General features: G+C 35.5%; 1 protein-coding gene across 10 annotated transcripts in view; it reads right to left on the bottom strand.

Annotated features, from left to right (window-relative positions):
- Window positions 1-26973, bottom strand: part of COL12A1 (collagen type XII alpha 1 chain) — a 96598-nt gene that overhangs the window by 13083 nt on the left and 56542 nt on the right. For all 10 annotated transcript variants that reach the window (XM_038177722.2, XM_038177723.2, XM_038177720.2 and 7 more), the window contains 22 exons: window positions 26578-26720; window positions 24809-24938; window positions 24498-24617; window positions 23705-23851; window positions 22757-22873; window positions 22167-22313; window positions 21634-21708; window positions 20958-21097; window positions 20223-20346; window positions 19880-20023; window positions 17454-17618; window positions 16526-16564; window positions 16295-16433; window positions 13657-13799; window positions 13080-13189; window positions 7696-7845; window positions 6422-6499; window positions 5712-5798; window positions 4501-4554; window positions 3885-3980; window positions 2816-2869; window positions 1047-1100 (listed from right to left, as the gene is read on the bottom strand). In XM_038177722.2, the coding sequence (XP_038033650.2) occupies window positions 1047-1100; window positions 2816-2869; window positions 3885-3980; window positions 4501-4554; window positions 5712-5798; window positions 6422-6499; window positions 7696-7845; window positions 13080-13189; window positions 13657-13799; window positions 16295-16433; window positions 16526-16564; window positions 17454-17618; window positions 19880-20023; window positions 20223-20346; window positions 20958-21097; window positions 21634-21708; window positions 22167-22313; window positions 22757-22873; window positions 23705-23851; window positions 24498-24617; window positions 24809-24938; window positions 26578-26720 (2456 nt within the window). The remainder of the gene's footprint in view (window positions 1-1046; window positions 1101-2815; window positions 2870-3884; window positions 3981-4500; window positions 4555-5711; window positions 5799-6421; window positions 6500-7695; window positions 7846-13079; window positions 13190-13656; window positions 13800-16294; window positions 16434-16525; window positions 16565-17453; window positions 17619-19879; window positions 20024-20222; window positions 20347-20957; window positions 21098-21633; window positions 21709-22166; window positions 22314-22756; window positions 22874-23704; window positions 23852-24497; window positions 24618-24808; window positions 24939-26577; window positions 26721-26973) is intronic.

Below are 26973 nucleotides of genomic sequence, written 5' to 3'. Positions count from 1 at the left end.
AGTCTGTCTCAACCTTTTTTAAGGAAAGGAATTATTGTTGTATTCCAGAGAAGGAAGATTTCTCTTTTCAGTGTTCTCTCATTCACAGACAGCTGGAATATCTGAGGTTTCTGGTTAAATGGTGAACAACAGAACACCTCCTTCTCAGGTACTCTTTCTGCAAGAAGTGATGCTGAGTCATTCCATTTCAATAATCTAACACAGCATTCCCAAACTAGCATTGATGGTCCATGGCCCACTGATGACCCACAAATTCCATGGTATGTTCTTTGACAACAGGCTATCACATGGTTCTGTTTTGATTTCTGGCTATAAACTCCCAGTAAAGCATAAGTATAAATGTATATATCAATTAATAATTTTGACTTCCAAAGTAATTCATTGCTTCAGTCATCTCAAGGGTAACAAGGCACTGTGCAGACAAAAGAGATTTGCTCAGTTGACTCCAAATTGGAAGAGAGGGATTGCAACAACTCTGCAATTAAATACCTGTCAGCACGCTCTTCATCATGACAACATTTCAGAATTCCCTCATTCAAAATAAAGTTCTGAGCTCCAATCAAAGGCTAAGGAGAAAACTTGACCTTCAGAGTAAGAACGGCACAGACAGATTGTTTACAGATATGACATCTTGCAGATGTTGAGACAAGCAGAGCTTTCAGGGGATCCCCCACAGCAGCAACAGCATGTGGAAGACAGCAGGGTTGAGTACCTCAACAGGCCCCTCCCCTGCTCAGGGGACTTACGGGACTTACTGTTTATCAGGTGCAGGTATCTAAGAACCTTGTCAGGACAGGGAGCCATGAATTTTTTACAGAAATTATGCGACTATCCTATGACTATCTGGAGAGATTCTCACACACAAGTTTTGCCAGCCCTTCCACTTCTACCTCTCCAGGTTGGATATGGATAAAAGGACTCCTCTTGACCTCTTGAAAAGTATTTGAAAACAGAAAGCTATGATAAAGAAGGGAAAAAAAAGAAGAAGAAGAAAAAAAAAAAAAAGGTCTTTCAATTAAATAAACTGAGGAAACCAGAAACCTTACCCTTTCACCTGGAGGTCCCATTGGGCCAGGTGGTCCAGGTAAACCTGGGGTTCCCTAGAGGGAAAGGAAATGATGAACTGTATCCAAGATAGAACAAACATCTCTGCTATGCTAATCATCCCAGTACATATGCACACATTTAAATATCTGTCTTCAATGTCATTATTTGACATTTACAAAACCAAAATCTTTAGGAGAAACCATTTATTTCATATACATCATATAAAAGTCTTAACCCTCACTTCAATTTTTACTGCATTTTCCTCTTCAAAAAGAATTTTCAGTGCTTTAAGCAGAAAACATATTTTTATTATTGCCTTTACAAGCATAACAGATGTCAGCTAATCCTTTAACACCTAGTACTAAAGTCTATCTGCAATCATCAATCAGAATGTTTCTAAAGAAACAAAAAATAGACTCTTGCTTTAGTATTCTTTCCCATTAGTCTCCTATTTCTTTACACTGTGTTGCTTTATAGCATGTATTCTAAATTCTCTGGTTCTGTTTCTTGTAGCTTCTGGGTTAAAAATGAACACTAACATTAAACAGATGAGCTACATTAGAGTACACCCAGGAATGATGTCACTCAACACTCTGTAGAATCAGGACCACCATTGTAGGAATAAAATATTGAATAGCCTTGCATTACATGATCCACTTCTTTCCCTTTTTCCATCTCGTCTCACTGTACATTCAACTGTAGCATGGCTCTATACAGGACGTTACTGCCTAAGTGTACATTTCGCAGGGTTGTAAGTACTATAAAACAAGTAAATAACATTAAGGCCCCTGGACCATGATAGACCTCATCTGATATATGAAGCTAAATCCACAACACCATTTGAACATCTCCCATATAGTAACTATAACCACAATAAAATCAATGGCAGTATAACAAGGAATATTAGTTACATCAGAGCATGGGCAGATCAATGACCTTAGATTATCCAAAAACAGCTGATTATCTAAAGTTGCGCCAGGAGTGTTTTAGGTTGGATATTAGGAAGAACTTCTTTACTGAGAGGGATGTGAGGCATTGGAATGGGCTGCCCAGGGAAGTGGTGGAGTCACCATCCCCGGAGGTCTTTAAAAGACGTTTAGATGTTGAACTTAGCGATATGGTTTAATGGAGGACTTGTTAGTGTTAGGTCAGAGGTTGGACTCGGTGATCTTGAGGTCTCTTCCAACCTAGACAATTCTGTGATTCTGTGATCCAAATAAAACTTTTTGAGTTTTTCTCCTCAAAGCCTAGTCCTAGTTAACAATATAGAAATCCGCAATTGAGAAACATTAAATATTGCTTTCTTCCTTCAGAAATCATAAAATTAGTTATAGAACTCACTGTCCTAAGATAATTTGACCTCCAAAAGTAGAAGGCAATCAGACAACTTTACTGAAGAAGGGTTCAGAAAGGTTTTGCAACCTGTAATTTCAGAGGACACGTTACTACAAAAGTTGAAAGACCTTCCTGGCTAGTTACAAGTGTAATTTTCCTTATCCAATGCATTCCCTATGCATTCATGATTGGCCAGATAGATATTTGGTATGACTCAGTACAGCTGTTCTTTTAATCTTGCTCTGTTTTGAATGGTTTAGTATTTCTACATTTCAAATTCTTAAGTATAAGATAATCATGTTTCCAAAACTATTGCTTAGGAAGATATGAAAAGATTCTATAACTCTTAGTGATATCAAAGACAGCTGTCCAGCAGCTGACCTGCATCAGGAATAGTGTAAAATGGCAGTATCTTTTCTAAGAAACAACTTACTGATCGTCCTGGTAGTCCAGGCTGGCCAGCATCACCTTTCATTCCTTGACGACCCTATAATGTTCATAAATGATCGTTACACATTATGGATTACAGAACAGAGTAGCAAAATAATTAATCTGTGTAAGTGGACACAGAATGATTACTGCAAGAAAGCTAAATTAAGAAATCTATGAGACAACTATGTATTATGGGAAAAAAAATATACATATACCTCTTAATTGAAGTAACCATCATCTCACAAATTTGAAAATGCAGGACAACTGGTTGATTAGAAACATTAGAAACACAGGCAAGCAAGAAGGAGCACAAATTTTGATGAGGAAGTGTAACAATTTTCAGTAAGAGAGACTGTAATACTATTGTCTTCAGAAGCAGGAAAGCAGGGAAAGGTAACGTTTTCTCCTCCCTTATCTTTCTGATCTGGTGAATGGAGCTGCATACCCTCCCAAAAGAAGGTAAAAGTTGTGTCTTTTTAAAGTAGGACAGCTTTTCTCTAATCCATGGTCTAAAGGGCATTGCACACTTCCAGGACACAAGGTGTGGGAGCATATAAATGAGCACTGTATTGCCTTTCACAACCTGCTCGCATTCCACATATAGACCTACTAAGAGCTATTTGGTATGTCTAGAACTAGGCATCCATTGCCTCTCTGAACTTCCAGCTACTAATTTAAACAGAAAATAGAAGTTGGACACATAAGAAAGGCTTCAGAACAGAACTGCACACTTAATTTTCCTACACTACAGTTTGATTTTTTTGAGTCCTAGAACTTTAAGGTACACAGAAAAGCTGTAGGAGAAAAAATAGTGTAGTGCAATGTACATCACAGTGATCAGATCCCATCCCTTCACAGGCATCTCCTAAGTAATTGCAGCATTCAGGACAGAAGATGCTATTGCATTGGAAGAGACTTGTTTCAGATAAGGACTTGTTTCACAACACTACTGCACTGCAGGGAAAAATGAACATTAGGGCAAAGCTGCCACCCTCTTCACAATACCACTCACCCTGTGGACAGCTCTGATTTTATAATCAGTGTTACCCACGCTCAAAATTGCCACTCACCGGTTCTCCTGGGATTGACAGTCCATTGGGACCTTGCGGACCTGGTGGACCTTGAGGGCCAGGTGGACCTGTCTCACCACGAGGACCAGGTGGCCCCTTAAAGAAGAAAATTAAAACGAGATTCTAAATGGCAAGTTTTTCTGAGATCTGTAACTGCAAAGTCTTTCGGTTAGGCACTTGGAGTAAGTCAGCAGCCTGAAGACACACTGATACTTCAGAAAAGGCTGCACTGTGGAAACAGTTTTTCAAGTAGCATATCTTTTAAGAAGCAACTTTCTGATTCAGGTTGGCAGTCCCAGGCCAACGCATGCTTCTTGGCAGCGTTAATTGGAAGGGTAGCTGTCCACTCTGTACAGAACGACGGAAGGACAGCAATGCTGCAGAGTGCATAGTACCACCACGATGAATATGATCTAGTCTTGTGAGGTGAAATCAATGCCTTTGAGGCATATATACTTAGGCTATGCACATACAGTCTTAAATAGCTAGACTGAATTTAAATAGTATTACCAATTCAACTTTTAATCTACATTCTTAGCTCAGCATGGAATAAGCATAAAAATTTTTGTACAGCTAAGCATGTCACAATACCGATGCATTCCAGAAAGATACTTACAGATGATCCAGTCAAACCCCTTTCACCTCTGGGACCTTTAGCACCTGGACCACCCTAGATTGAACATTTGGAAAGAAAATGTATTTCACACTTCAGGGAAAGCAAGGGTACACCACACTAGTGAGTTAATAATCCTCTATCAAATTATTATGTGAAATTTCAGAGATTTGAAGTGTGCTAAATGCTAAAGAATATTAGATTAAAAGATGCATTAGAAACTCAAGTAAACCTTGCCAATTCAGCCCATTAAAAATTATTGTCATTTTTTTCTTTGAAGATATAAACTTCTTTAATGTATATTCAGTCTTTTGAGTTAAAGTAATCCTCAAAGTCCTCTCTAATAGACTGCCAGGCAACTTAAATAGGCTTCAGGTTCCTCATATAGCACTTGGTGGTAGCTTCAAAGTAGAAAGACTTCTAGGCTGAATATAACTCGTTTATATTTAAAGCAAATTGGTAGGAGTGTACCCATTGTAGAGATAATGATATCTCCACATTAAAAGTGAATTGAAATGAAATGAATAAAAATAAAATAAAATAAAATAAAATAAAATAAAATAAAATAAAATAAAATAAAATAAAATAAAATAAAATAAAATAAAATAAAATAAAATAAAATAAAATAAAATTAAATTAAATTAAATTAAATTAAATTAAAATAAAATCACCAATTTCTTTCCCTGATAAATAATATTTCCTTGGAATGAAATTTTATTTAGGAAACTTTGTATGACTTTGTATTTAGGAAAAGTATTTGCGTATTCCTCTAAAACATCTTGTACATAGAACACAAAACAGACGAGATTGAGCCAGATTCTTTCAGCCTATCAAGCAATGACGAGCTCTTCACAGTGATTAAACTTGGAATAGGAGGAAAGGATTATTGTATATACAAGTACAAGTGACAGGAGCTGACCAATTGTGTTTTAAACTAAAACAAAATGAGAACAGATTAACACAATATTATGAACCTGTTGATCGCCAGCTGTCTCTCTGACTGACATTTATTTCACAAAACCACAAACTTCATGGAGGTTTCCACTTACTCAGGGAACATCAGAAAACAACTATCAGAATTCCCCCATGACATACTGAAGAAAATTAGCTTGATGTCTGCACAAACTAAGATTACTTTTTTCCACTTTGATCAACGTGAAACTAGTTCCATGAAGTTTAAAATCAAAAAATCTCTACTGCAAATAGTTTCTTACAGCTGGTCCTGGGGGTCCTGGAGGTCCCACGCTGTCTTGAGTACAGGTACAAGCATTTGGAAGAGCTGGGCATTTTGCTTCATCTCTCTGAAAATTCAATCACAACTATTACTGTCCTTTTCAAGAAAAGTAGTTGTTGGCAGCACACATTTTTTTTCTACGAGAAGATTCTCTATTGTCCTGTTTTCAAGTACAGTAGAACTCACAGTGAAACAGTGTTTTCCAAATATTTCTGCAGGATTTTTCATGTTTTTAGGAACTTATTCTCTCTGTAAACAATATAAAGCACTAGCAACAGAGGCACATGAAAAAAAATAATGCAGCATTTCTGTTTTTCTAATATTTATGTCCATTAGATAATCCACTTGCACTGACAAAGAATAAATAAGTTACTTTTTGAATGCCAATCTAACAACAGATTATATAAAACATAATATAATTATTCATTTCATAAGAACTAGGATCTTAAATGTTACTGAAATACAACAGGTAACTGATAGCTTTCCACCATTCCTAAGGTACTCAGTGTAGCATATTGCAACCTTTCTCCCTCAGACATGAAACTGAAATGCAGCATTGTTCACTGGCTGCTCTGACAACTGTGATTTTGTTTTGTTTTAAACAAGGCATAATATCAAGCTAATATTGGTATTGTTACATTTGCTATTACTAATGATTTTCTGAACAGCCTCTGGTTCGTTTACGCTTACCATAGAAGGAAGATCACAACATCTGTCTCTGCTAGTCCAAACCGGACTGCATACAATGTCAAAATTCTGGATTTCTAACTGTAAAAGAAAGGAGAACTCTTGAAAGATACAAGACATGTTATTTATAAAATCTACTGGCATTAGCAATAAAATTATGCCTAAAACGATTTATTTCTAATGTAGTTAACAGCATTCTCTTTTTTTTTCTTTGTCTTTTTCTTTGACAATGACAGAAAAAAATATTTCAAAACACTAAAAAATATAAAAAATAAACCTACTTAAAGCTGCAAGCAACATCAGTCTCTGAAGCCTGTTCCTGTTCTGGGGTATAAGGTAAACAAATAAAGCAACTAAAGAAAAAATTTACAATAGTTTATGAGTGATACTGATGAACTCCTACATCGGCTGAGTGCCTGTGCAGTTCAACACAACATCTGGCTGATGAACTTTTGGACCAGCTCTAAGGACTGCAGTACTTGGGTCATACATTAATTTACATTCATGTATGGAACTTTCCACTGACATCAGTGGGGAACAGTTCTGCAGAAAGGCTTAAGTAGGGACATTAGGTATGATAAAAGCAGTTTCCTCTTTATATTTATTAATTTATTTATTTATTTATTTATATATATTTATTTATTTATTTATTATCTCCAGAGCTATGATCCTGTAATTTGATATATACAACCACACATTTAGTGGTGAGCACCAAGAATCTTCTTCAGATGTCACGGTTTGTACATATGAACAGGACTGCAAACTTAAATCTTCTAATACAAAGCCTAGGTAATAGCACCAAGTATGTACTAAGTATAGTGAATCCATCAAGATAATTGACATGCTCTTCACAGCAGCAGCTACTTTTTCCTTATAGGTTCATAGATCATAAAGCCAGAGAGGATTACTTGGTCACAAGACAGACCACAGAAATTAAAAACAGTTCATTACAGAATGCCTTTTAGGAGAACAAAGCAATCTTCATTTAAAGATATCCAGCAATGGAGAATCCACAGCAATAGTGGATTAGTGGATTAGCAGTTAGTGGACTAGCTGCTCTCTCTTTCCTTAAAAGAAAAACATTCCTCCTCTTATTTTGTATTCAATTGACTACAACTTCTAGCTATTGGATTTCTATTCCTGCAGTTCTGCTAGAATAAAAAGCTATCAAGAAGTATGTACCATACTTCTCAGTTAAGTACATTGAGTTTTGCAATATAGCTGCAGTTAAGGGTTAAGGATTTGCATTAATGAATTAATTAATATTTATTGCTTACTGTCGCTGATCTCCGGTCACCTTTCATAAGTTTCCCAAGTATTTCATAGCCATCAGTTGTGATGTTCCCAGCCTCCTTAATTGGTTTTTCCAGTATTTCACTGCAGTCAACATAAATCTTAACACTTGATGAAGTTACAACAATATGGACCTGAAAAAAAGTTTAATGTGAGAAAAAGCATAGTTAATACTTTAACAGTATTTCCCTGTTTAGGTAATACTGTTTCCAATTTTATTCCTAGTAATCTTGATTTCCTTTCAAGTGAGGGGAAAAAATTTAACTTAAGGAAGCTTACAACATTAGTAATTTCTTTAAAATCTGTTGAAGGTCATTTAAATGAATACACAGGTACAGCTAATAGGTACTACTTAATAAAATTGTTGAACTGCTATGATCTATTAAAAAAGAAAAAAGAAAAAAAGAAAAAGCTTGCCTAAAAACTGCCTTACGATGTCATAATAGTGAAAATTAAAAAGAACTTGAAAGAGGAAGTGAATATAAGCTCTTTTTTGTCCTCCTCTGATGACTGGGACCACACAAGAGGTTTATAAGTCTGTGACTGCCCACTGGCTAATAAACTCTGTCTGTAGTTCAGAGAGTAGATCATTTCAGATCCAAAGATCCATGGTTCAGTTTCCCTGACTGATGACTCAACCAGAGGCATTAGTTACATTGAGATTGAGAAAGAGAGCAGAAAAAGACAAAATAATGGAAGTTGCATGGGAGTATTTCTATGAGAGAAATCTGGATACAAAAATCTATGCCAAAATAAGTTGAAATGGTGAAGAAGAGATTCATTACTGGAAATAAGTAGGGAGGAAAGAAAGGATGGCTATAAAAAGGGAGGAAAGTAAGTTTACAAGAACAGAATGAATTGTTTTCAGAAAACACAGTAAACCTTAAACAGAAGAACAAGAGAAATTGAAGCAAAGGTTAGCATTCTAAAAATTTACAGTAAATATGGTGATATATCCTGCAGTGACTGCACAGAATTAAATACCAGACCATATATGACTAAAACAAAAGGACGATCTAGTGCTTAATCAAAGCAGGCAAATCACTTAATTAGACTACTACCATTATATTCATCAAAGTTATGCGAGTGAATTTCCTACATATCTATGAAAACACAAGACCTTCACAAGTCTCCAACAAAGAAATAAAGGTCTGACATTTCAGTGAATCTAATATGCAGCGGATGGAAGAACATTTAAGGCAACAGAAAAGTTTTAAGTGGTTTTATGTACCTTACATACTGCATATATTTTATAGACAATATTGTAACATCTATGTAATTATTTAAACATCAACATCTTAGGACGAGCAGTCAAAAAAAAACCTTGAATTATGTATTTGTTTTAAGGCTTCTGTTATCACCATATATAACCTTTCAGAAACATATTGCTATTTGATGACTGCTTGAAAAAATTGGCTTAAATTGGAAACAGAGATTCCCTTAAATGTCTTGAGTCAACAAGAGCCTGAACAATCTCCTGAGAATTTGTTCTTTTTTCCATACTAAATATTTTCCCATGTGTAGTTGTCTCCAAGGCATCAGCATAGCTTATCTAAAATTCTCTAAACATTGTGTACTTATGCTCCATATAGTTGGAATTAAGACTTTTCAAACTACCCTATTTTTTTGTCATCTGAAATTCAGTTGCTGTCACAGTTTAATTCTCAGCACTGTGCATATGAGTGTTTTTTTAATTAACATTCCCAATGTTTTTCACTGACCAAATAAAAAACAGAGTCCAAAATATATTTTGGTACTAAAAACTAAACTTTCCACACAATGAAATAAACACCATGCCTAAACTTTAAATTCATTATCACTTATACATAATTTCCTCAGTCATTTGATCATATAATTAAATTTTACAGATTAATGACTGCATCCAACTGTTTAACATCACCACAAATGCAATTTACTAATTCTGAAAGGCACTTAATGTGCAAGTCATTCTACTGGAACATTAACTATTTGTTACAAGTTAAATAATGCAAATTACTTCTGCAGTGAATACATTTTACTGTATTTTCGTTTGCACACAAAACTTGTGTGAACCTACAACATATTGCTGAATCGGACCAACAGTTTGAAAATGACAGCAATCACTATCTGAACATTATCTATCCATCCAAAGAAGCAGCGACTTAAGCAGTCAAAAATAAGTAGAGCTCCCCCAAGTTATTGACTCAGACAGTTTGCTGCTGATTTAATGCCAGTTTTGAATTCCAGCCTGAATTTTATGGCCCAGACACAAATATAATAAAAACCTAGCATTGACAGTAAATATAACATCTCTGTATTCAATCCCGTTCAATTTTATTTTCAACAAAAAATTAGAAACAATCTACTTGATTTCTAACACACTAACATAACGTTCATCACTTCTGATCATTTACAGTGCCAGAAGGCACTGAGGTTTTAAGAAAGAAAACACACTTTATCCCTCTGCAGAGCCTTTCTAAGATCAAGTTTGATGGTGTTCTGATCTACTGCTAAATGAACCACATCAATAAGCTAAGCAAAGTACTATCCCATATGTACACCAGAAGAAAGACATAAACCCATTATCAAATTTCCTGTGGCTAACTACTGCAAAACTCCAATCAAAAAGGAAGTCTAGCATAGTAAGAATAAGCAAGTAGAAGAAGTCTGTCTCTCCAAAACATTCAGTTATAAGTTTAATGACTGCCTCAGGCAGTAAGGATTTTTCCTATGGGACTTGCCAGATTCAACAGCTTTCACCATAACCATGCTACACAGAGCATTCAAGTATGCCAAAGTAAATTTCCCTGCACAGTTAGGTGTAGTTAACTGTGTTTCACTGAACGAGCCAGTAAGTCATCTAATGAAAACCACAAAAATGTTTGACATTTTGGAAAACATCTTCTCGTATTTTTAAGACTTGTCGTTTCTTTGAAACTAGATGGTAGGAGAAATTGCAAAAGTACCTTCTGAAATGTGTTAATCTTACTTTCCTTCCTTCATCCAGCTGAAACTACTGCTATCCTTTGTTAAGAGCTAATCAACATGGTTGATACATAAGGCTTTCCCAGCACATGAGCTGGGGAGTCCCATGATACTATCATTAACAACATGACTCATATAGCAATCTCAGTAATCATCCTGGAGAAAGTCCAGAGAAGTCTGCTCAGTTACATCGTGAAATCCTGAATACAGCTATTTAAATCAAGGCTACTCCAGTTACTTCAAATACTATCAAAATATGACCTTTTTATTCATTTCTGGGAAAAGAAGGAGGGGGATCAGCACCCCACATTAAATAACAGATATACAGTACATTTCTGCTTAAGAAACAGTCTCATAAGCCAGAATTCATAGTTTCAGAGCTTTAACATGATTTGCAGACAGCTGCTACTCCTGAACATTGTTCACCACCTTAGGATAATTTTCTGCTCATATGTGTGAGGGTTATAGGAATTAAAATAATGCAAAAATCTGGATTTTTATTTTCTCTGTAATTGTTTTTCACCAATAAGTATAGTAAATGGCTACAGATGATTGCCAGTGTTGTTGAGGTTGCAGGTTGTTCCCTATTTGCTCTGATTTACAGCAGAACTTCAGTGTAAGTGGTATCAGAGAATCCTCCTCAGCTCTATCACACTTAGAGAAACTACAAGAAAAAAAATATGATTCTGAATGTCAATGAAATTAGCAGTTGTTACTTAAAACTGACTGCTGGTAATACAGCATGTTGTTACTTTCATACCCCTTACCTAAAGAAGTGAAGTCTCAACTCTCACACTGATATCTAGAATGAGATATCATTCTAGATACTATTCTATTCTAAATACTATTCTAGGTTCTAACAGTACTTCTAGGTGATAAGATGGCTCAACTTTTAAACCAAAACAATATCTGTCCTAGCCTATCCTGACAGTTCTTCTCAATACTCATTGGAAAAGTGCCAAATGCCAAAGACAGCACAAAGTGATGTCTTTGAAAAATGAAAATGAAAATGCGATCCAAGCCTAAATTGGAGTAACAAAGTTAATGAAACAAACATTTCTTTATATATAGAAAAATAATTGACCATTAAGTAACTTATAAATACATGAAAAATTGGACATGATACACAAACAGTTTGCGTAATTACCCACTGTCAAATTCTGAGTAAAACAACAGCTTTTATAGCACTGTCTGACTTTTTTGGTCATCTTTGTTTCAAACAGATCAAGTCCCAACACATGAGAATGCTGGCACCAGCTAGCTCTCCCTGCAGTCAGCTGTAGCAAAGCTTGCTTCACAACATAGCCTCCAGTATCAGCAAGTCAACAGAGGCAACCCCTTATCAGTATCCTCAAAGGAATGCTGGTAGTGACTAGTCACGCCGGAGAGGGTATCATAAAGAAAACAAATGTTATACTGCAGCCATATTTAGTCATCAGAGGAAAACTACACTAAACAGAGATAGATAACATCAGAACATGCATTTCAGTCACTGAAAATGTTGCAATTGCAGCTCTTTCTTGCCTTAAACCTATATGTTTAACAGCAGGAAAACGTTTTAAAATTTGTGGGTTTAGACATACATATAGCCTTTTCCATGCCTAAAGGCAAGCAAGTCTGTCAGGATCAAGTTTTCATAATTAGGTACACAAAACTTTAAAGGCAAACACACGATTTTCACAATTGTAGGCAAACGCAGATTTTGCCAGCCATTTTGGCAATTCAAAAACATGAGTTCCATTCTAAATTGCAAATACATTATATAATTTATTATGTGCTCTCTCTCCTTATTGTTGCTCCCTCATTTAAAATACTTACAGAATAATTTGGAATATTTTAGGTCCAGTGAACCTAAAGATGAAAATATACCAATACACATGCATACACAGAAAATATATAAGTATACATGTGTTATGTTTGTTAAACATACAAATCTCATTCAATATTCTATTCACATCCCAGAACTGCCTCCTTGCCTTCTTCTATAAACCAGTAACTATTAACTTTCTGTGGCTATATCTTCATCTTCCCTCAGTGGTTCCAAATCATTATACTCTCCTTCCCCAAAAAAAATTCTCATCACAGCTTTCTTTTCTTTATTTCCAGTTTATCTTTTCCCCTTTTTCTTTCATGTGCCAGGCAAACTATTATGCCGTTTTCAGATATATCTCTCCACTTACACAATCTTGGCAAATTCATCTTTTACACTGGTTCAAAGTAGGCTTTTAACTCAAAAAAACAAATAACTACAACTTCAGAGATCTTGCATCATGCAATCTATAAACCCTTGTGTCAACTATAGCATTATAGAAAAACTGGATATAACTGAAAACTTCTGCTTGCTCGTCTTCTATTTCAAAGATTTGCACCTCAGAAAGCAACATTCATAATTTCAATCCTTTACCTTGTGGAAGCTTCCATAAAAGATTTTCTTGACTTCATCATTGTCAAAAGTTACAGTTTGAACCTCTCCCCTTGTATCTTTGTTAAAGAATGACAACACTTTGCTGGCAGCTGCAAGAAATTAAAATAATACACTTCATTTTAAATGTACAGATGAAATCCATCCTAAGATATACTAACAGATAAAATGTAGTGCATTACTCCATTGGGTAAACATAGACTGGTATGGTGTCACTAACCCATAACTATGTAGATGCACATTCTTTTGGTTTGAGAGGTAATGACAAAGTTAAAATGCATCTTAGATGAATTACTCTGTTGAAAAATTAATTGATGTGAAAAGTAAAAAAAAAAAAAAAAAAAAAATTTATAACTGAAAATATATAATCCTTTTACTATGTAAAAGATTTACTATACTTCTTTGGAGTATATTTCCTGGAGTTCAGTAAAAAGAATATCAAATAAATGCATCTTTACTATGTAAAAGATTATATATGGTTTTGGAAAGATTTTAGAAGAATACATGCAAAATAATGTAATGTATAAATTCTCTGATCAATAAGCATAATCATCCTTACGATCAAGGACAACTCCAACTTGTGGTTTGTAATCTCTGTCTGTAATCTGCCAAATTGCAAAAGGCTCGTTGGGGGATTCTGGTAGAAGACGGAATAACATAATGATAGTGTACGACTGTGGCAATCCCTCTGGGTGAATCTCCCTGTTAAGACAATATGAGGACATTTTTTCACATAGAAATAGAAACACATGAGGAAAATAAGGTCTTCATCATTTGTCCTTTTTCAAAGAAACAAGATTAATGGGAAAATAACGGTGTTTAACAGAACTAAGTATTTTAACTACTCTCTCCATAGAAAAGAACTATGTGGTAAAAATTACTTTGTGCTTTGTTAAAATGAACTCACAGCCTGTTTTCAGTTGGTCCAGACATAGTTATGGGGGCAGCCAGAATGCAACCAAGAACTCTTGGATATTTATTCTTGTGGCAAGATTCTGCGTAAACTGCACATATTTTGAATTCCTTGAAGATAAGTTTATAAAAAAGGACTGTCACATTAATATTCTTTCACTTGGCTCATTTTAGATAAGCAACAGAAAATACTGCTTTAACTATCACTGGCCTTCAGGAACAGATGTAATGAGGGAGATATTTAATGTATTCCCTGCAACGAGTGATGTATTTGGGGTCTGCCTCATTCACCAGTGGCTGCTGAGGTTTAGATTTGTGATATTCAGACTGTAAGACATTAAAAAGACAGAAAGCTGGAGGTAAATAAAAATATGCATTAAATGGCCTCTGGAATTTTCTGAAGGAAAGGTAGGGAATGCAGGAAGTTAGCTGTAAGAAGGGCAGTAGCTTATGCTTCTCCTTAGCCAATGTACTGGAATTTAGAGAGGGATTTGACCTCATGAGCATTAACAGAAAAACCTTGAAATAAATAGAAAAGCTCTTCTGTATTTTTGGCAAAGGTTATGTATCCACACCATTAGAGACACTTTCCAACTATAGTTATATCAATACATCAACAACAACACACAACACAGTGCAAGAAAGAAAATAATAAAGTAGATAGAGCAACAGTATTTATAACTGTTAGCAAATTGTCTCAGATACAAAACAACTATGCCACCATGATCAGGATGCTTTTATTGCCTTGCTGACTCAGTCTAAAGTGAGTTTTATATTCTGGTATCTTATGAAAACTAAGTGCCCAGAATACTGTGGTAAGTCTACTCCACCTCCTACAAAAGACAGACAATAGACTGAATCACAACATTCTAAAAAAACTGAAATAAGCAAAAAGTCTGCCTATTATCTTATTATCGTCCTATTCTGCTGAATGTAAGATATATCTTAATGTAACAGAATTGCAAAACAAGATCCTACTGACTAGGATTATCTGTACTTCCCTAGATCGTAAAAATCCAGGCCGTAAGGGATCTTTCACTCACATAACTATAATGGCATATCAGTGAATTCAAAAAGTTTTTAAATTCTCCACTTTTAAAGTTGTGAGCTGAGAAGGCCAGCAAAGAGAAATTGCTTCTTCATACACCTCAGTGCCTGTACACACAACCTGACAGGAAGGCAGATTTCAAAGGCTTTTACAAAAAGAACTTTCCTTAAATTAAATTAGGAGTAGTGGTCTATCTTTAGGTGTCTGCTCTGTCTCAGGATGACTTTTCTGAAACTTACTCTAAATATTAGATTCCTTAGATGTAGAGCTTAGGGATATGGTTTAGTGGGGACTGTTAGTGTTAGGTCAGAGGTTGGACTCGATGATCTTGAGGTCTCTTCCAACCTAGAAATTCTGTGACTCTGTGATTCTGTGATTCTAGTAAAACTAATTGCTGTCTTTTTTTGTGTGTTTGTGACAGTAGGAAAGAATAATCATAAACAAGATCTAGGACCACAGGCCATTTAAAACTCCACTTCATTAGTCATAGAATCACAGAATATCCCAAGTTGGAAGGGACCCATAAGGACCATCAAGTCCAACTCCTGGAACTGCACAGGTCTGTCCAGAAGTTTAGACCATGTGACTAAGCGCACAGTCCAATCGCTTCTTAAATTCAGACAGACTTGGTGCAGTGACTACTTCACTGGGGAGCCTGTTCCAGTGTGTGACCACCCTCTCGGTGAAGAACCTTTTCCTGATGTCTAGCCTAAACTTGCCCTGCCTCAGCTTAACACCATTCCCACGGGTCCTATCACTGGTGTTTACATCAGTCAAATACAACAACTCAGATACTGGAGAAAATAACCTAAGTCGATGGCATCAGTTTGCTGCCTATCATAATACAAATGATGCCCCTGTAAATAGTAGTGCATATAGTTCCATATCAAAACCATTTCCCTCTGTCAGTGTAGAGGTCTTTGTATTAAGGAGGCTGTTGCTCATCTGCCTAAGGCCAAATTGTATACTATAAGCAGAGTGAGTTGTTAAGAAGCATAGTCTCAAATAAAAGAACAATAAGCAGCTGGATTAATAGTGAACAGATCACAAAGGAAGAAAGAGATTAGCATTTTATGAGAACAATGGTAGATGTTCTTTGGAGTATATTTCCTGGAGTTCAGTAAAAAGAATATCAAATAAATGCATCTTCCATAAGATACTAATGCCATTAGCTGTAAACTCTATTAACCCTTCCCTACCTTTTTGCTCTAAATATGAGTCTTCTAGGTTTACTTACCGTATTGGCTGGCTGACAAAAGCATTTTTGTGTAGTCTATATGCTACATAGCTTGGGAAAGAGCCTGATTCCAGTGATACACCTTGTACGGAAGCAAAATGCTTCTCTGTTAGATTATATGACTCCAACATCTTGAAACCTTTAAATCAGGAAAGGAAAATGGTAAAAAAAAATGTAGGGTTGTAAAGAACACAAATGAACCTGTACAAAATATAATAGACAGTTTCTTACCAGGTGAAGTGTATCCCTCCAAGTAAATAAGTGGACAAGCTAAAAGAGAGGAGACATTTAAGTTCAAAACTGTGAAATCTACCAGGATATGAAGAGGTACATACTTAGTAAGTTTTGTTACTAAGAAATCTGTGCTAATATTAATTATCAGCCAACTTTTGCTACATTTGTCATGCTTTAGAAGGACTGCATTAGAAGGACTGCATTAGAAGGATGCAGTCTGCATTAGAAGGACTGCTAAAAACTTTGCTCTCTACTTTTAGTTATATATTTCTACCATGACAAATAGTATGTGATAACAAATAAGCCCCCAAAATATTTTGATTCTAATTCATAAGAGGAACGGGATATAATGACTCGATCTTTCCATGAATATGTAAGGCATGAGTCAGGCAGCATATTTGCTGTCAAATTCACAAGGAAAAACTGAAGATTTATATGGCTCCTCAGGAGCCAATGGATGAAGTAGTTAGGGAGTACACAGTTGCACATGACAGGCTTGAGAATTTTTCATTTTTGCCATAGAAAGATTTTTCTTGAGTAAACAAATGACATCTAATTTAGATCATAAACAGTATCACACACTTCACCTGCAGCCCTGTAGCAGTTTGGACCAGGGGTAAAAGGACCTGTTATTTCCCCCTATTCACATTAGGCATTATTCTATTTCCTTTTAAAGAGCAAGAGTTCTCACTGTCTGTTGCTCTCATTGTGTTACACCTGTACTTTTGGGATGTGAGAGAAGATTATATCAAGCATAATAGCTACTTCAAAATTAACAACAAAAAAAATTGATCAAACCATGTGCAGTTCTTACAAAGTCTAATTTTTATGCATTTTTTTAAGTACTGTAAATGGTATGACAACTTTAGCAGTATATAAGCAAATATATCAGTTTGGGAAAAGGAAAATGGTGTTTTCTACTCACTTGAGGTAGCTGTCTCACACACAAAGGTGACGAGGTTGTCTTGAATTTTTTCAAAAGCATCAAAATCATCAACAATAAATACATGACGCTCACTGGGCTTGCTGGCAATCTTGGCCAGCTCATTGTAATCCACATCAGCCACACCAACCACAAAGACACTGAAGCCTATAAAAATAACATTTTTTACCTGGATTGTAGTAAAATGTACACAACCATTTTTCAAGTCAGTATTTCACAAACCATCTCTATCATTGATTTGTCAAGCTCTATCTAGTCTTGTGTCTGGTCTTCATTATGAGCACACATTCTGGACAGTCTTTCACCTATCAAAGCTCAAGAGGAATTAAACTGTTTTTTGCATCTTTCTTTCAAATCTTTCTCCTTCTTCCATCACTTACTGCTGTTTGACATTATTTAAGCTACACAGGCTTGGCTGCATGGTCTCTTTCATATAAAATGTACAATCCTCTCAACTCTACCATATCTTAAACCTGTTCTGTGTCCAATATCTCTGCAAAGTATCAGTTATTTAAATTAGTTATCCAATATTCTATCTCTTGCCACCTCAGGATGGGACCATTTCACCAATTTTTACTTTTCAAGGTATAAAAAAGTATAAGCTAGTTATCTAGGCTTACTCTATACTCAACACACAAACAGGGACAGATTCAGAATACAATTCAGTTCACCTCCCTAAAACATGAATTTCAAGACAGGAGAAACTGTGTTCTGTACATGCCTATCTGTTGCTCTCTTCAATAACTATAAAAGGACTCCACACGATCACCTTAGACTAGATATTTAATTGTTAGATGGCTTAAGTAAAATGAGAAGAATGCAGTCCCTAGAATTTAATCTTATCACTAGGTGTAAAAGGATAATCTCCCCATAATCTGTGACAGAAGTCTGGGTGATTTGCCTCTTCGAGTCCTTAAAGTAGTGTCTCCTTGCCTTCCATATAAAGTTTTTGATTTCTATTATCTTATAGCACTTACAGAATTCTTCTGACTCATTTCTTCCTCTCCTTTTCCCACCTAATCTTCCGTATGATAATTTGACCTCTTTTGCTACACCAGAAAGCAGGGGAAAAAATGTCTCTATACAATTCAGCACTAAATAGAAAAACCTCTCCCCCAAAATTTCATTGACAAGGACCTGTACAGGTAATGGAAATGCTGGCAGGAGGTTTGACACAGAATTCACATTTGTTGCACATGATAGACCCAATTTTATTTACATTTTGAATTTTTCAAAAGGAAATGGGAGATAATTATTCTCTGTAGTCAATACTATTGAAACTTTGGTTGAAATATTCTGTCCAGCTTTGAGTACAACATTTAAGATGCAAAGAAGTGAGTAGCTAGGGAAAATGATAAGAGGTTTGGAAAACATCAGCAGCAGGAGGTTGAAGGAAATGGGTTTGTTTAGTCTAGAAAAGAAAAGACAGAAAGAGGAAATGACAACAAGCTTCAAATATGAAGGCCTGTTACAGTGGACAGTTATCAATTGCTTTCCTGGTTAAGTAGGTAAATGAAAAGAAGACAACAGCTTCATCAGCCTGAAGAACACTTAGGTGAGAGATGAGGAAAAGGTTTCCAACTATTAGGGTAGATAAGCACTGAAGCAGATTATCCAGAGGGGGTATAGAGATTTTTATGAACAGGGTAGCCAAACATCTTTAGAAGTCACCCAGACAGAGATGATTCTTTCATATCGCAGAGGCAGTCAAGATGACCACTTGTGGTTTACAAGCCAGTAATATACTGCCAAAAATACGCTTCCAGTATAAGGAAGTATATCTCCTTACTCAGGAAAACTGCTCTCCAGGTGGTTCATGCAATTAAATGCAAGACTGCTGGGGAATCTCAGTAAAGGCTACTGAGAACAGGGAAAGGAATAAATGCTTAGTTGCATGTAAGTCACACTCAGCAATCTAAAGAGGAAATGCAATGTTTCTCAGCTGAAAAGACAATGGAGAAGTCAGTTCAGACCCAGCTCCAGCAAGAGCACCTCATTTCAGTGGAGCTCCTGTAGTCCATGCCAAGTAAAACATGAAAAAAGTCAAAAAGTCAGGCCCAGTACATCAAAGGCACCAGAATGGAGCACACTTCACAATAATGCCAGGGGTCCACACAGCAAGAAGTAACCAAAAGTCAGTTCTGTGAAACAATATGCACAAGGTATTCCTTGAAAGCCCTGGGAAGCCATATGCTTCCACAGAAGGAAGTATAGAGAAAGAAAAAGTAAGTCTGGCCCAAAAAGTCTAAATTCTTTAAATACTTTTGAGTGAATCCAACCACTGACAATACATTTCTGAGTCCATAAATGATGAGTAAAGAATTAACAAACAACTGAAGCACTGCTTATAAATTTCATTGCTTAACACAGTAAGGAAATAAAATAGCTAGGTACTGTGAATTGCTTACCAGAGTGTTGTATGACCGTTGCTGCTTTCCTCACTTCATCCTGTGATCGACCATCTGTGACAACAACGAGTACCTTGGGAACACCTCTTCTCATGCCACTCTCCCAAGTCAAAACCTTTTCTTTGATAAATGTTAGTGCTTTGCCTGCAAAGTGCATAATGAATGAGTCAGTCATATTATCTGCAGGAGAAGAAATTCCTTACTTTATGAGACAGAGTGACAGCCACACAACCAAAACAGAAAAGTATAAAAACTTAATCCTTCAACCATTAAATATTATGATAATGAGGCAGTTTCCAAGAGCAACTTATCTTTAAGAAATATAATTACTGCTCAGAATTACCTGTCCGTGTGTTTCCTCCTCTGTACTGAATATTTTGAAGAGCTCCCAGGGCTTGGGCCTTGTCATCAAATGTATTCAGTTTAAACTCAGATTTTGCTTCATCACTGTACTGCACAAATGATACCTGAAGGGGAATATATCACAATATTCAGTCACATATCTCCATGTTCAAACTCACTCCACTGAAACATGCATTGTGGTAAACATTAACTGAAAAACATTTTCCGTATATGTATGATTATATACCCTCATACATATTTACATACACAGATACCATCACAGCAATGTACACACAACACTTTGAATTTCCTTTGTGTACAAAATGGGATATGATCTAAAATAAGTATGATTAAATGTTTACTATGGTGCAGTTAATACAGTATGTACTCTCTGCTTCCAAGCATAAATTAACCATAACTTTTCTTCAAAATCTCTTTCATTTTTTTAGGAGATACCAAAAAGTACCTGGTGACAGAATGTCAATAAATTTGGACATATACAAGTTTGTGTAGTCTCTTGCCTTAAGTACATATAGTACATATATCACTTAATATAATTACTGAATGTTATTAATGTAATTAATGAATGCACACCCATACACGCACATTGGACAATCAAATACAAAAGAAAACTGACAGCAACTTGTAAGAAAGGAAAAATCAAATTTAACTTTAGTAATCCAGCATCAGCTTCAATTTCCTTCTAAAATTTACCCAATGGAAACAACAAACCTACCTGTATTCCAGCAGGATTAATCAAGTCAAAGGCTCCTACTGTATTAAAAACAAATTTTACTACTTTATTGAAGTTGTCATCACCAATACTCCAGGAAGCATCAGTCAAGAATACTATGTCTGCTTTGGCACCTCTGCATACTGAAAGACCAAGAAAATGAATAATTGAAACTTACCATTCATAGCACAGTGAAATAAAGAGCATTATTTCAAAAATTTAATATTCAGAAATGAAAAATATTCAGCAAACTTCTCCCGTACAGTCAACCTGGAAGGAGGATTATGCTCAGCATGAAAACATTTCTTAAAAATTCTCAAAGAAAGGTGCAAGAAATGAAGAAGAGCTCAAGAATCAAATGCAAATGTCTTAAATGACATTTTTTCTGAGCAACTACCATAGCAATCAAATTGTCTACTACGGGTTAGGCTCACAGATTTTCTACAGAGCTACAAAATATCTTGATTTTTTTTTCCCCAAAGGTATGCATCGTGCTGTTTTAAACAGGGAAATTTCAGATTGCAGTTAAGCTCAATCTATGCAATTAGGAAATTCGTCTTCAGACCCTGGAATACTGTACTAGTTTTAAATGTATTTAAACTTATAAAAAATAAGATAAAACCCTGAGGCAGTGCAGCAACCATGTAAAAATACTGAATAAATTCACAAATAGACATACCATCTCGAGCTGGAGGGATTGTGGGAGGTGGGGGAGGTGTAGGCGGTGGAGTTGGTGCCTCTGTAGGTTTGACAACTGAAATAAAATAAACATATTCTGGCTCAATAAAAAATATTTAATTAAAGGAAAACTCTATATTATGTACTACACTACCACAGAAACATTCAAATCTTTTGTCACTAGCCCACCCAATTTGTAATTACCAAGGAAAATTTTCTAGTGCTACAAAGGTAATGAGATTATACTTGATGTTAAAAATGTGCATAATTTCATTTATGACAGAGGAAAAGATTTGTATGAGCTTAATAACATTGCACTCTGTTGACACACTTTTTCATCCAAGTGCTAAGAAATACTTGCTTTGAAGAACATAAGAATTTCTCTTTCCCTCAAACTCCAGTTAACAATACACTGGCACAAAGAGGAAAAATAGCTTAAAAGAGGTATTGAAAGCCATTTAGAAACAAGACAATTTCTACTATTGAAACAAGTTCTATGTTCAAAACTTATGGTTCACAGTTTCTATTACCTACCTGTATGCTCCCTCAGAGAGACTGGAGGTCCCTCAAGGTTAGGGGTCTGAACAAAGATGGTAGCGTTGTATTCTGTGTCTGGTGAGAGTCCAGTAAAACAGTGGCTTGTTTCTGATCCACGAACTGTAATTTCCTGTCCTCTGGATCCTGTAAAAACAAAGCCCAATGGAAAGAAAATTAGAATCCAGTATTTCCCTTTTAATATGTGTGTAAATAAATTTAGAAATTAGGTACTTGAGAGGAGGATAGAATCGATTGGACAGCAGTCTTATTGTTATCCCGAAAAAGCCTTTCTAGACCAAGATTATTCAATGATTACGATGCCTGGCACATACAGGAGAGTAACTACATTCCAGTGTGCATGTAAAAAAGCCTGGTAACTAGAAAATTCCCACTACTGAGAGTTAATTTGATAATAAGCAGTACTTCTTTGCAAATTTTTCACTGCCACAGGTGGTTCAGATCTTTAAAGCTCAATCAAATGCAGCACAACTTCTGGTGGAGGCTTTCCACCATACCAAATAAGTGATTATGCCACTGAAACAAGACAGTTATGTTTCCATAAAATGCAAAAAATGAAATGTATTTACCATCAGCTGGGTACAGCTTTAGTCTGTAGGAAGTTGCTGACCGGTGAGCTGACCATCGGATACAGAAAGAATCCCAACCCACTTTGTAAGTCGTTAGGTCAGTGACATTTAAATATACTGTGAACATAGAAAGAGAAAAATTGCTCTCTGTAAAACAGTACATAATAGATGTTGAAAGAACTATATCACAATTAAATTTACATTAGCAGAACCTGATTTTTTAAGAGTTATAGAAGAAAAGAACAGTTCTAGTCAAGTCTCTGTGTCTTTTCTTATGCCCTAAAGATCCCAGCCTAGCTATTTACAAAAGCCCAAAGTCTGATACCTTTCTCATATTGGGTAACAGCTCATTTTATCAGTTTTCACATGAAGTAACTGGAGCTTTTTATAAAATAAGAAACTTCTAAAAATTGGAAACTGACTCATGTATGTGGCAGTATGAAAAGCATGTACCAAGTAAACAAAATTCAGGATGATTCAGTTGTCTTCACTGAAGAAGTTTTAAGAAACTTCTTTAAAAAAAGAATCAACAAAATCATCTCCTTCCAAAAAGGTTAAGTTTCAATGCCTGAACATTCCCATGAGATAAAGACAGAGTAGCAAAAAGCCTAGACCTGCTTGGCATGGTTAAATTCTTTAGTATCTTGGAGAAAATTATAGATTTACCCCAACTAAAATTAAAATTGCTAAATAAAATTGATAAATACAATTTTAGGAAGCAGGCTAGAAAATATTATACCATCAAATCATTACTTTAAACTATATTTCCATTATTGTTCTGAAGATTAGTGTTTTTAAAAACTATATCGTGGATGGGTGACAAGTATTCACTATGAGAGGATATTCAGACCATCTAAACACCCAGCCTTAAAAATACCATCTTAATCAACATTATCTCAGATCAGCATATGTACCTAACATGACTCCAACAAAATTCTGTTGACTTACATGTAGTGCCTTGATCTGTCAAAGGTATGCTCATTCCAGAGTCATACTGAGCATAGACATTCACGTCATAAGTGGTACTGGGAGACAGATTATGCAAGGTGTAGGAAGTCACTTCTCCCACAAAAACCTCCATGGGATCATTTGAACCTTTCATTGAAAGGAATTATCAAAGTAAATACAGAGAGAGAGAGAAAGATTCATGATTAAGTGGGCTACAGAATTAACTGCCTCCTTTAATGTGTCATTAATTGTTAATCTTATTTTATAAAACAAAATACTAATTTCTTAAATCACCTAATTTTAACATATTAGACTGTTGCAAACAGAACATAAGCATAGCTTTACAAGCTATTGTGCAATATACATATTTAATTTGTAGAAAGATATGTATATTGTTTCATTGTCATATAAAACAAAGGTTATAAAAGATCTTAGTACCTAAATATCTGTCCAATACTAATTTCATATACCCCAGTTTGTATCCTCAGGATGACAAGTATGACAGACAGAAAAAACAAGCTTTTATCTAGTTACTGGTTAGATTGTGTATTAAATGTCTATAAAATTTAGTCTCTGTTTAAAACACTGTATTTGGTAGTTCTTCTTACAAAACAATGATAAGACTTAAGCTTTCATCAAATGAGTAAATAAGGGATCCTTTAGCACACATATTTCATGATACATGTGTAGTGGGTTTACGAACCACGACAACATGTTATTTTTATTCTGATCTTGCATGAGCTACTCACTATTTTTGAAAGTGCTGTACTCAGAATTAACTTAGCTTTCTTACCCACAGGTTTATATACAATTTTATAGCCAAGAACGGGGGATGGTGAAGGATCCCAGGAAACTCTGAATCGTGTATACCATTCATCAGTTATATACATATTTTGAGGAGGAAGCAGACCAACTAAAAAGAAAGAAAAACATTAATTAGACTAGTGGATGCTTTTTCAACTCTAGAAACTTGTATTGTAACTCTGTAGGGAAATAACCATGTAACAGATATCATTAACATAATGAGACCTTAACAATGTTGGACTGCTCAAGGAATATATATCCTAGACTTTAAAAACAATATAAAATATTAAAATAAATTACCAGTTCTTCCATTTCCAGTCAGCTGTCCACCATCACCATCTTCATACACAGCCACAACGGTTATTTTATATGGTGTATCTGATTGAAGTGGTTGGAGTATCACATTATTCCTTATCCCAGGAACTGTGGTCTAGAACATATAAAATAAACAGAGGTGAACAAACTCACAGTACTGTAACTGATCAACAAAAGCAGTAAGTAGAACTAAAAAATTGTTTGGCATAATTTTTTATGTCCACTGTACATGTAGATCAAGTCATTCAGGATACTTTAAGGACTATAGCGTAGGAACAATCCTTAGTACTCATTATTTTAAAATATAAAGCACTGTTATAAAGCCAACATAAAAAGATAAATCAGATTGACTCTTCAGCCTCTACCCTCACAAGGGACATAGTTTAGTGATGGGACTCAGCAGGTTAGGTTGATGGTTGGACTTATATCTTGAAGATCTTTTCCAACTTAAATGATTCTGTGATTCTACAACCACACTGAGATGCTGCATTTTCTCCCCCAGATTTCATTATTTCAGTACTGCTCCCTTACAGAAAGGAAAAAGTCATGATGATGCGTTTGGAGACAGAAAAAGAGAATAAAAAGCTCCTAAAACAAGGAGGGAAGACGAAGCCATTTAAACTACTCATCAGTTTCCTTTCTATCTCTTCATTATCCTCATGTCAGGCTATCACTGTTTCAGCAGAAACACGTTGTTCTGAGAAAGAAGCTCTGAATATTTTGATATGAAAAAACTTGCCTATTCATGCAACCCTTAATCTCCTGAACATCTTGGTGTAGCTGTGCACTATTGCTTCATTCTAACCAACAGGTAGGCATAGTCCAAAAAGTGCCTCTGCTTCAAAAAAGGACTATAAAGCACTGAAACTACAGAAATTAACTTAACATATCTCAAAAGTATGTCCCAGTCAACCTTTTCCATTATTACTTGATAAAAGAATTCAGTTGTTTCAGACTTGCTATTTTTATGAAATTTCCAATGCTTTCTGCAGAGAAGATACGTGTGTTCAAAATTAGTTGTGTCCTAAATAACAGGTCCAGTAGGAAATTTTCAATCAGTGAATTTTCAGCATGCCCTGTACATATATAAGCAGTTAGAGCATTTAGTAACGTGCTCTACATGTTACATTTTGGCTAGTGGCAGTCAGCAGAAATTCCACCATTGCCCTCTATACGATCTGAGTTTGGCTTTGCTATAAACATTCAGAGAATTTTATAAACATCAGATTAACTTGTGCTATCATTAAGCTACAGGAAATTAAACACAAACACAGTTCATACTGAACCTTACAAATACAAGTTCGATGCTGAATGAAAGTTACCATTGCTTTCTGATTAAGCTCTGCCAACTCTCTTCAATTTATGAAAAGCAGACATGTTTATTCTGTATTTTAGCACACTGACTGCATAATTAATGGAGTATGAAGTAATGGATGGCTATTCACTGTAGCACAATTTTTTAACTAAATGTCAGGAAGCAGGCTCTGCTCAGAATCTTCTGATTAACGATTTGACTCACATCTTTAACACTATTTTAAACAAAATTTGGTTCATTAAACTGTGTATGTTCTGCAATTTTGTGGGAAAAAAAATATGTTTTCTACAAAACATGGCTTCTCAGAATTAACAATGACCAAAGAACCCACAAAACACCCAAAGTGTATTACAAGGTAAAACAGGTGTCTTCATTTTTCCGTAGCTGAAGCAATTAACCAAAACCATCTTGGTGCTTATTAAAGAATGACAGAACTTACATATTCATCAATAGGATCTCCCACAGTGGGTGAATAAATGATTCTGTACTGCTGGACTGGCCCATCAGCATGGTCCCATTGTACAGAAAGGCTGTTTGTGGTCTCATCAAACACTCTCACATTTCTTGGACCACTGCGAGGCACTAGAGAAAAAACATACAGAACGCTGCATAAGTACACCTACAGCTTATCACATCTACGAGTTTTAGATGTATATGGGGATTTAATAGAGAAAGCATAGAAACAGCAAAAGAGTGCTGGCCTATGAATTACATAGGAAGTTCCTTTACACTCATTTCTGCAAGCTAAGTTGTAAGATCGTTTTTAGTGTTTAGGCCTCTTCAGCAAAACAATTAGCATTTAGAAGGTTGACATATAATTATCAGCAAGGCACAG

This window comes from Anas platyrhynchos, chromosome 3 (genome assembly GCF_047663525.1).
Source record: "Anas platyrhynchos isolate ZD024472 breed Pekin duck chromosome 3, IASCAAS_PekinDuck_T2T, whole genome shotgun sequence".
NCBI lineage: Eukaryota > Metazoa > Chordata > Aves > Anseriformes > Anatidae > Anas > Anas platyrhynchos.
The sequence above is the reverse complement of the archived record's forward strand: the minus strand, read 5'-3'. Positions and strand labels throughout refer to the sequence as shown.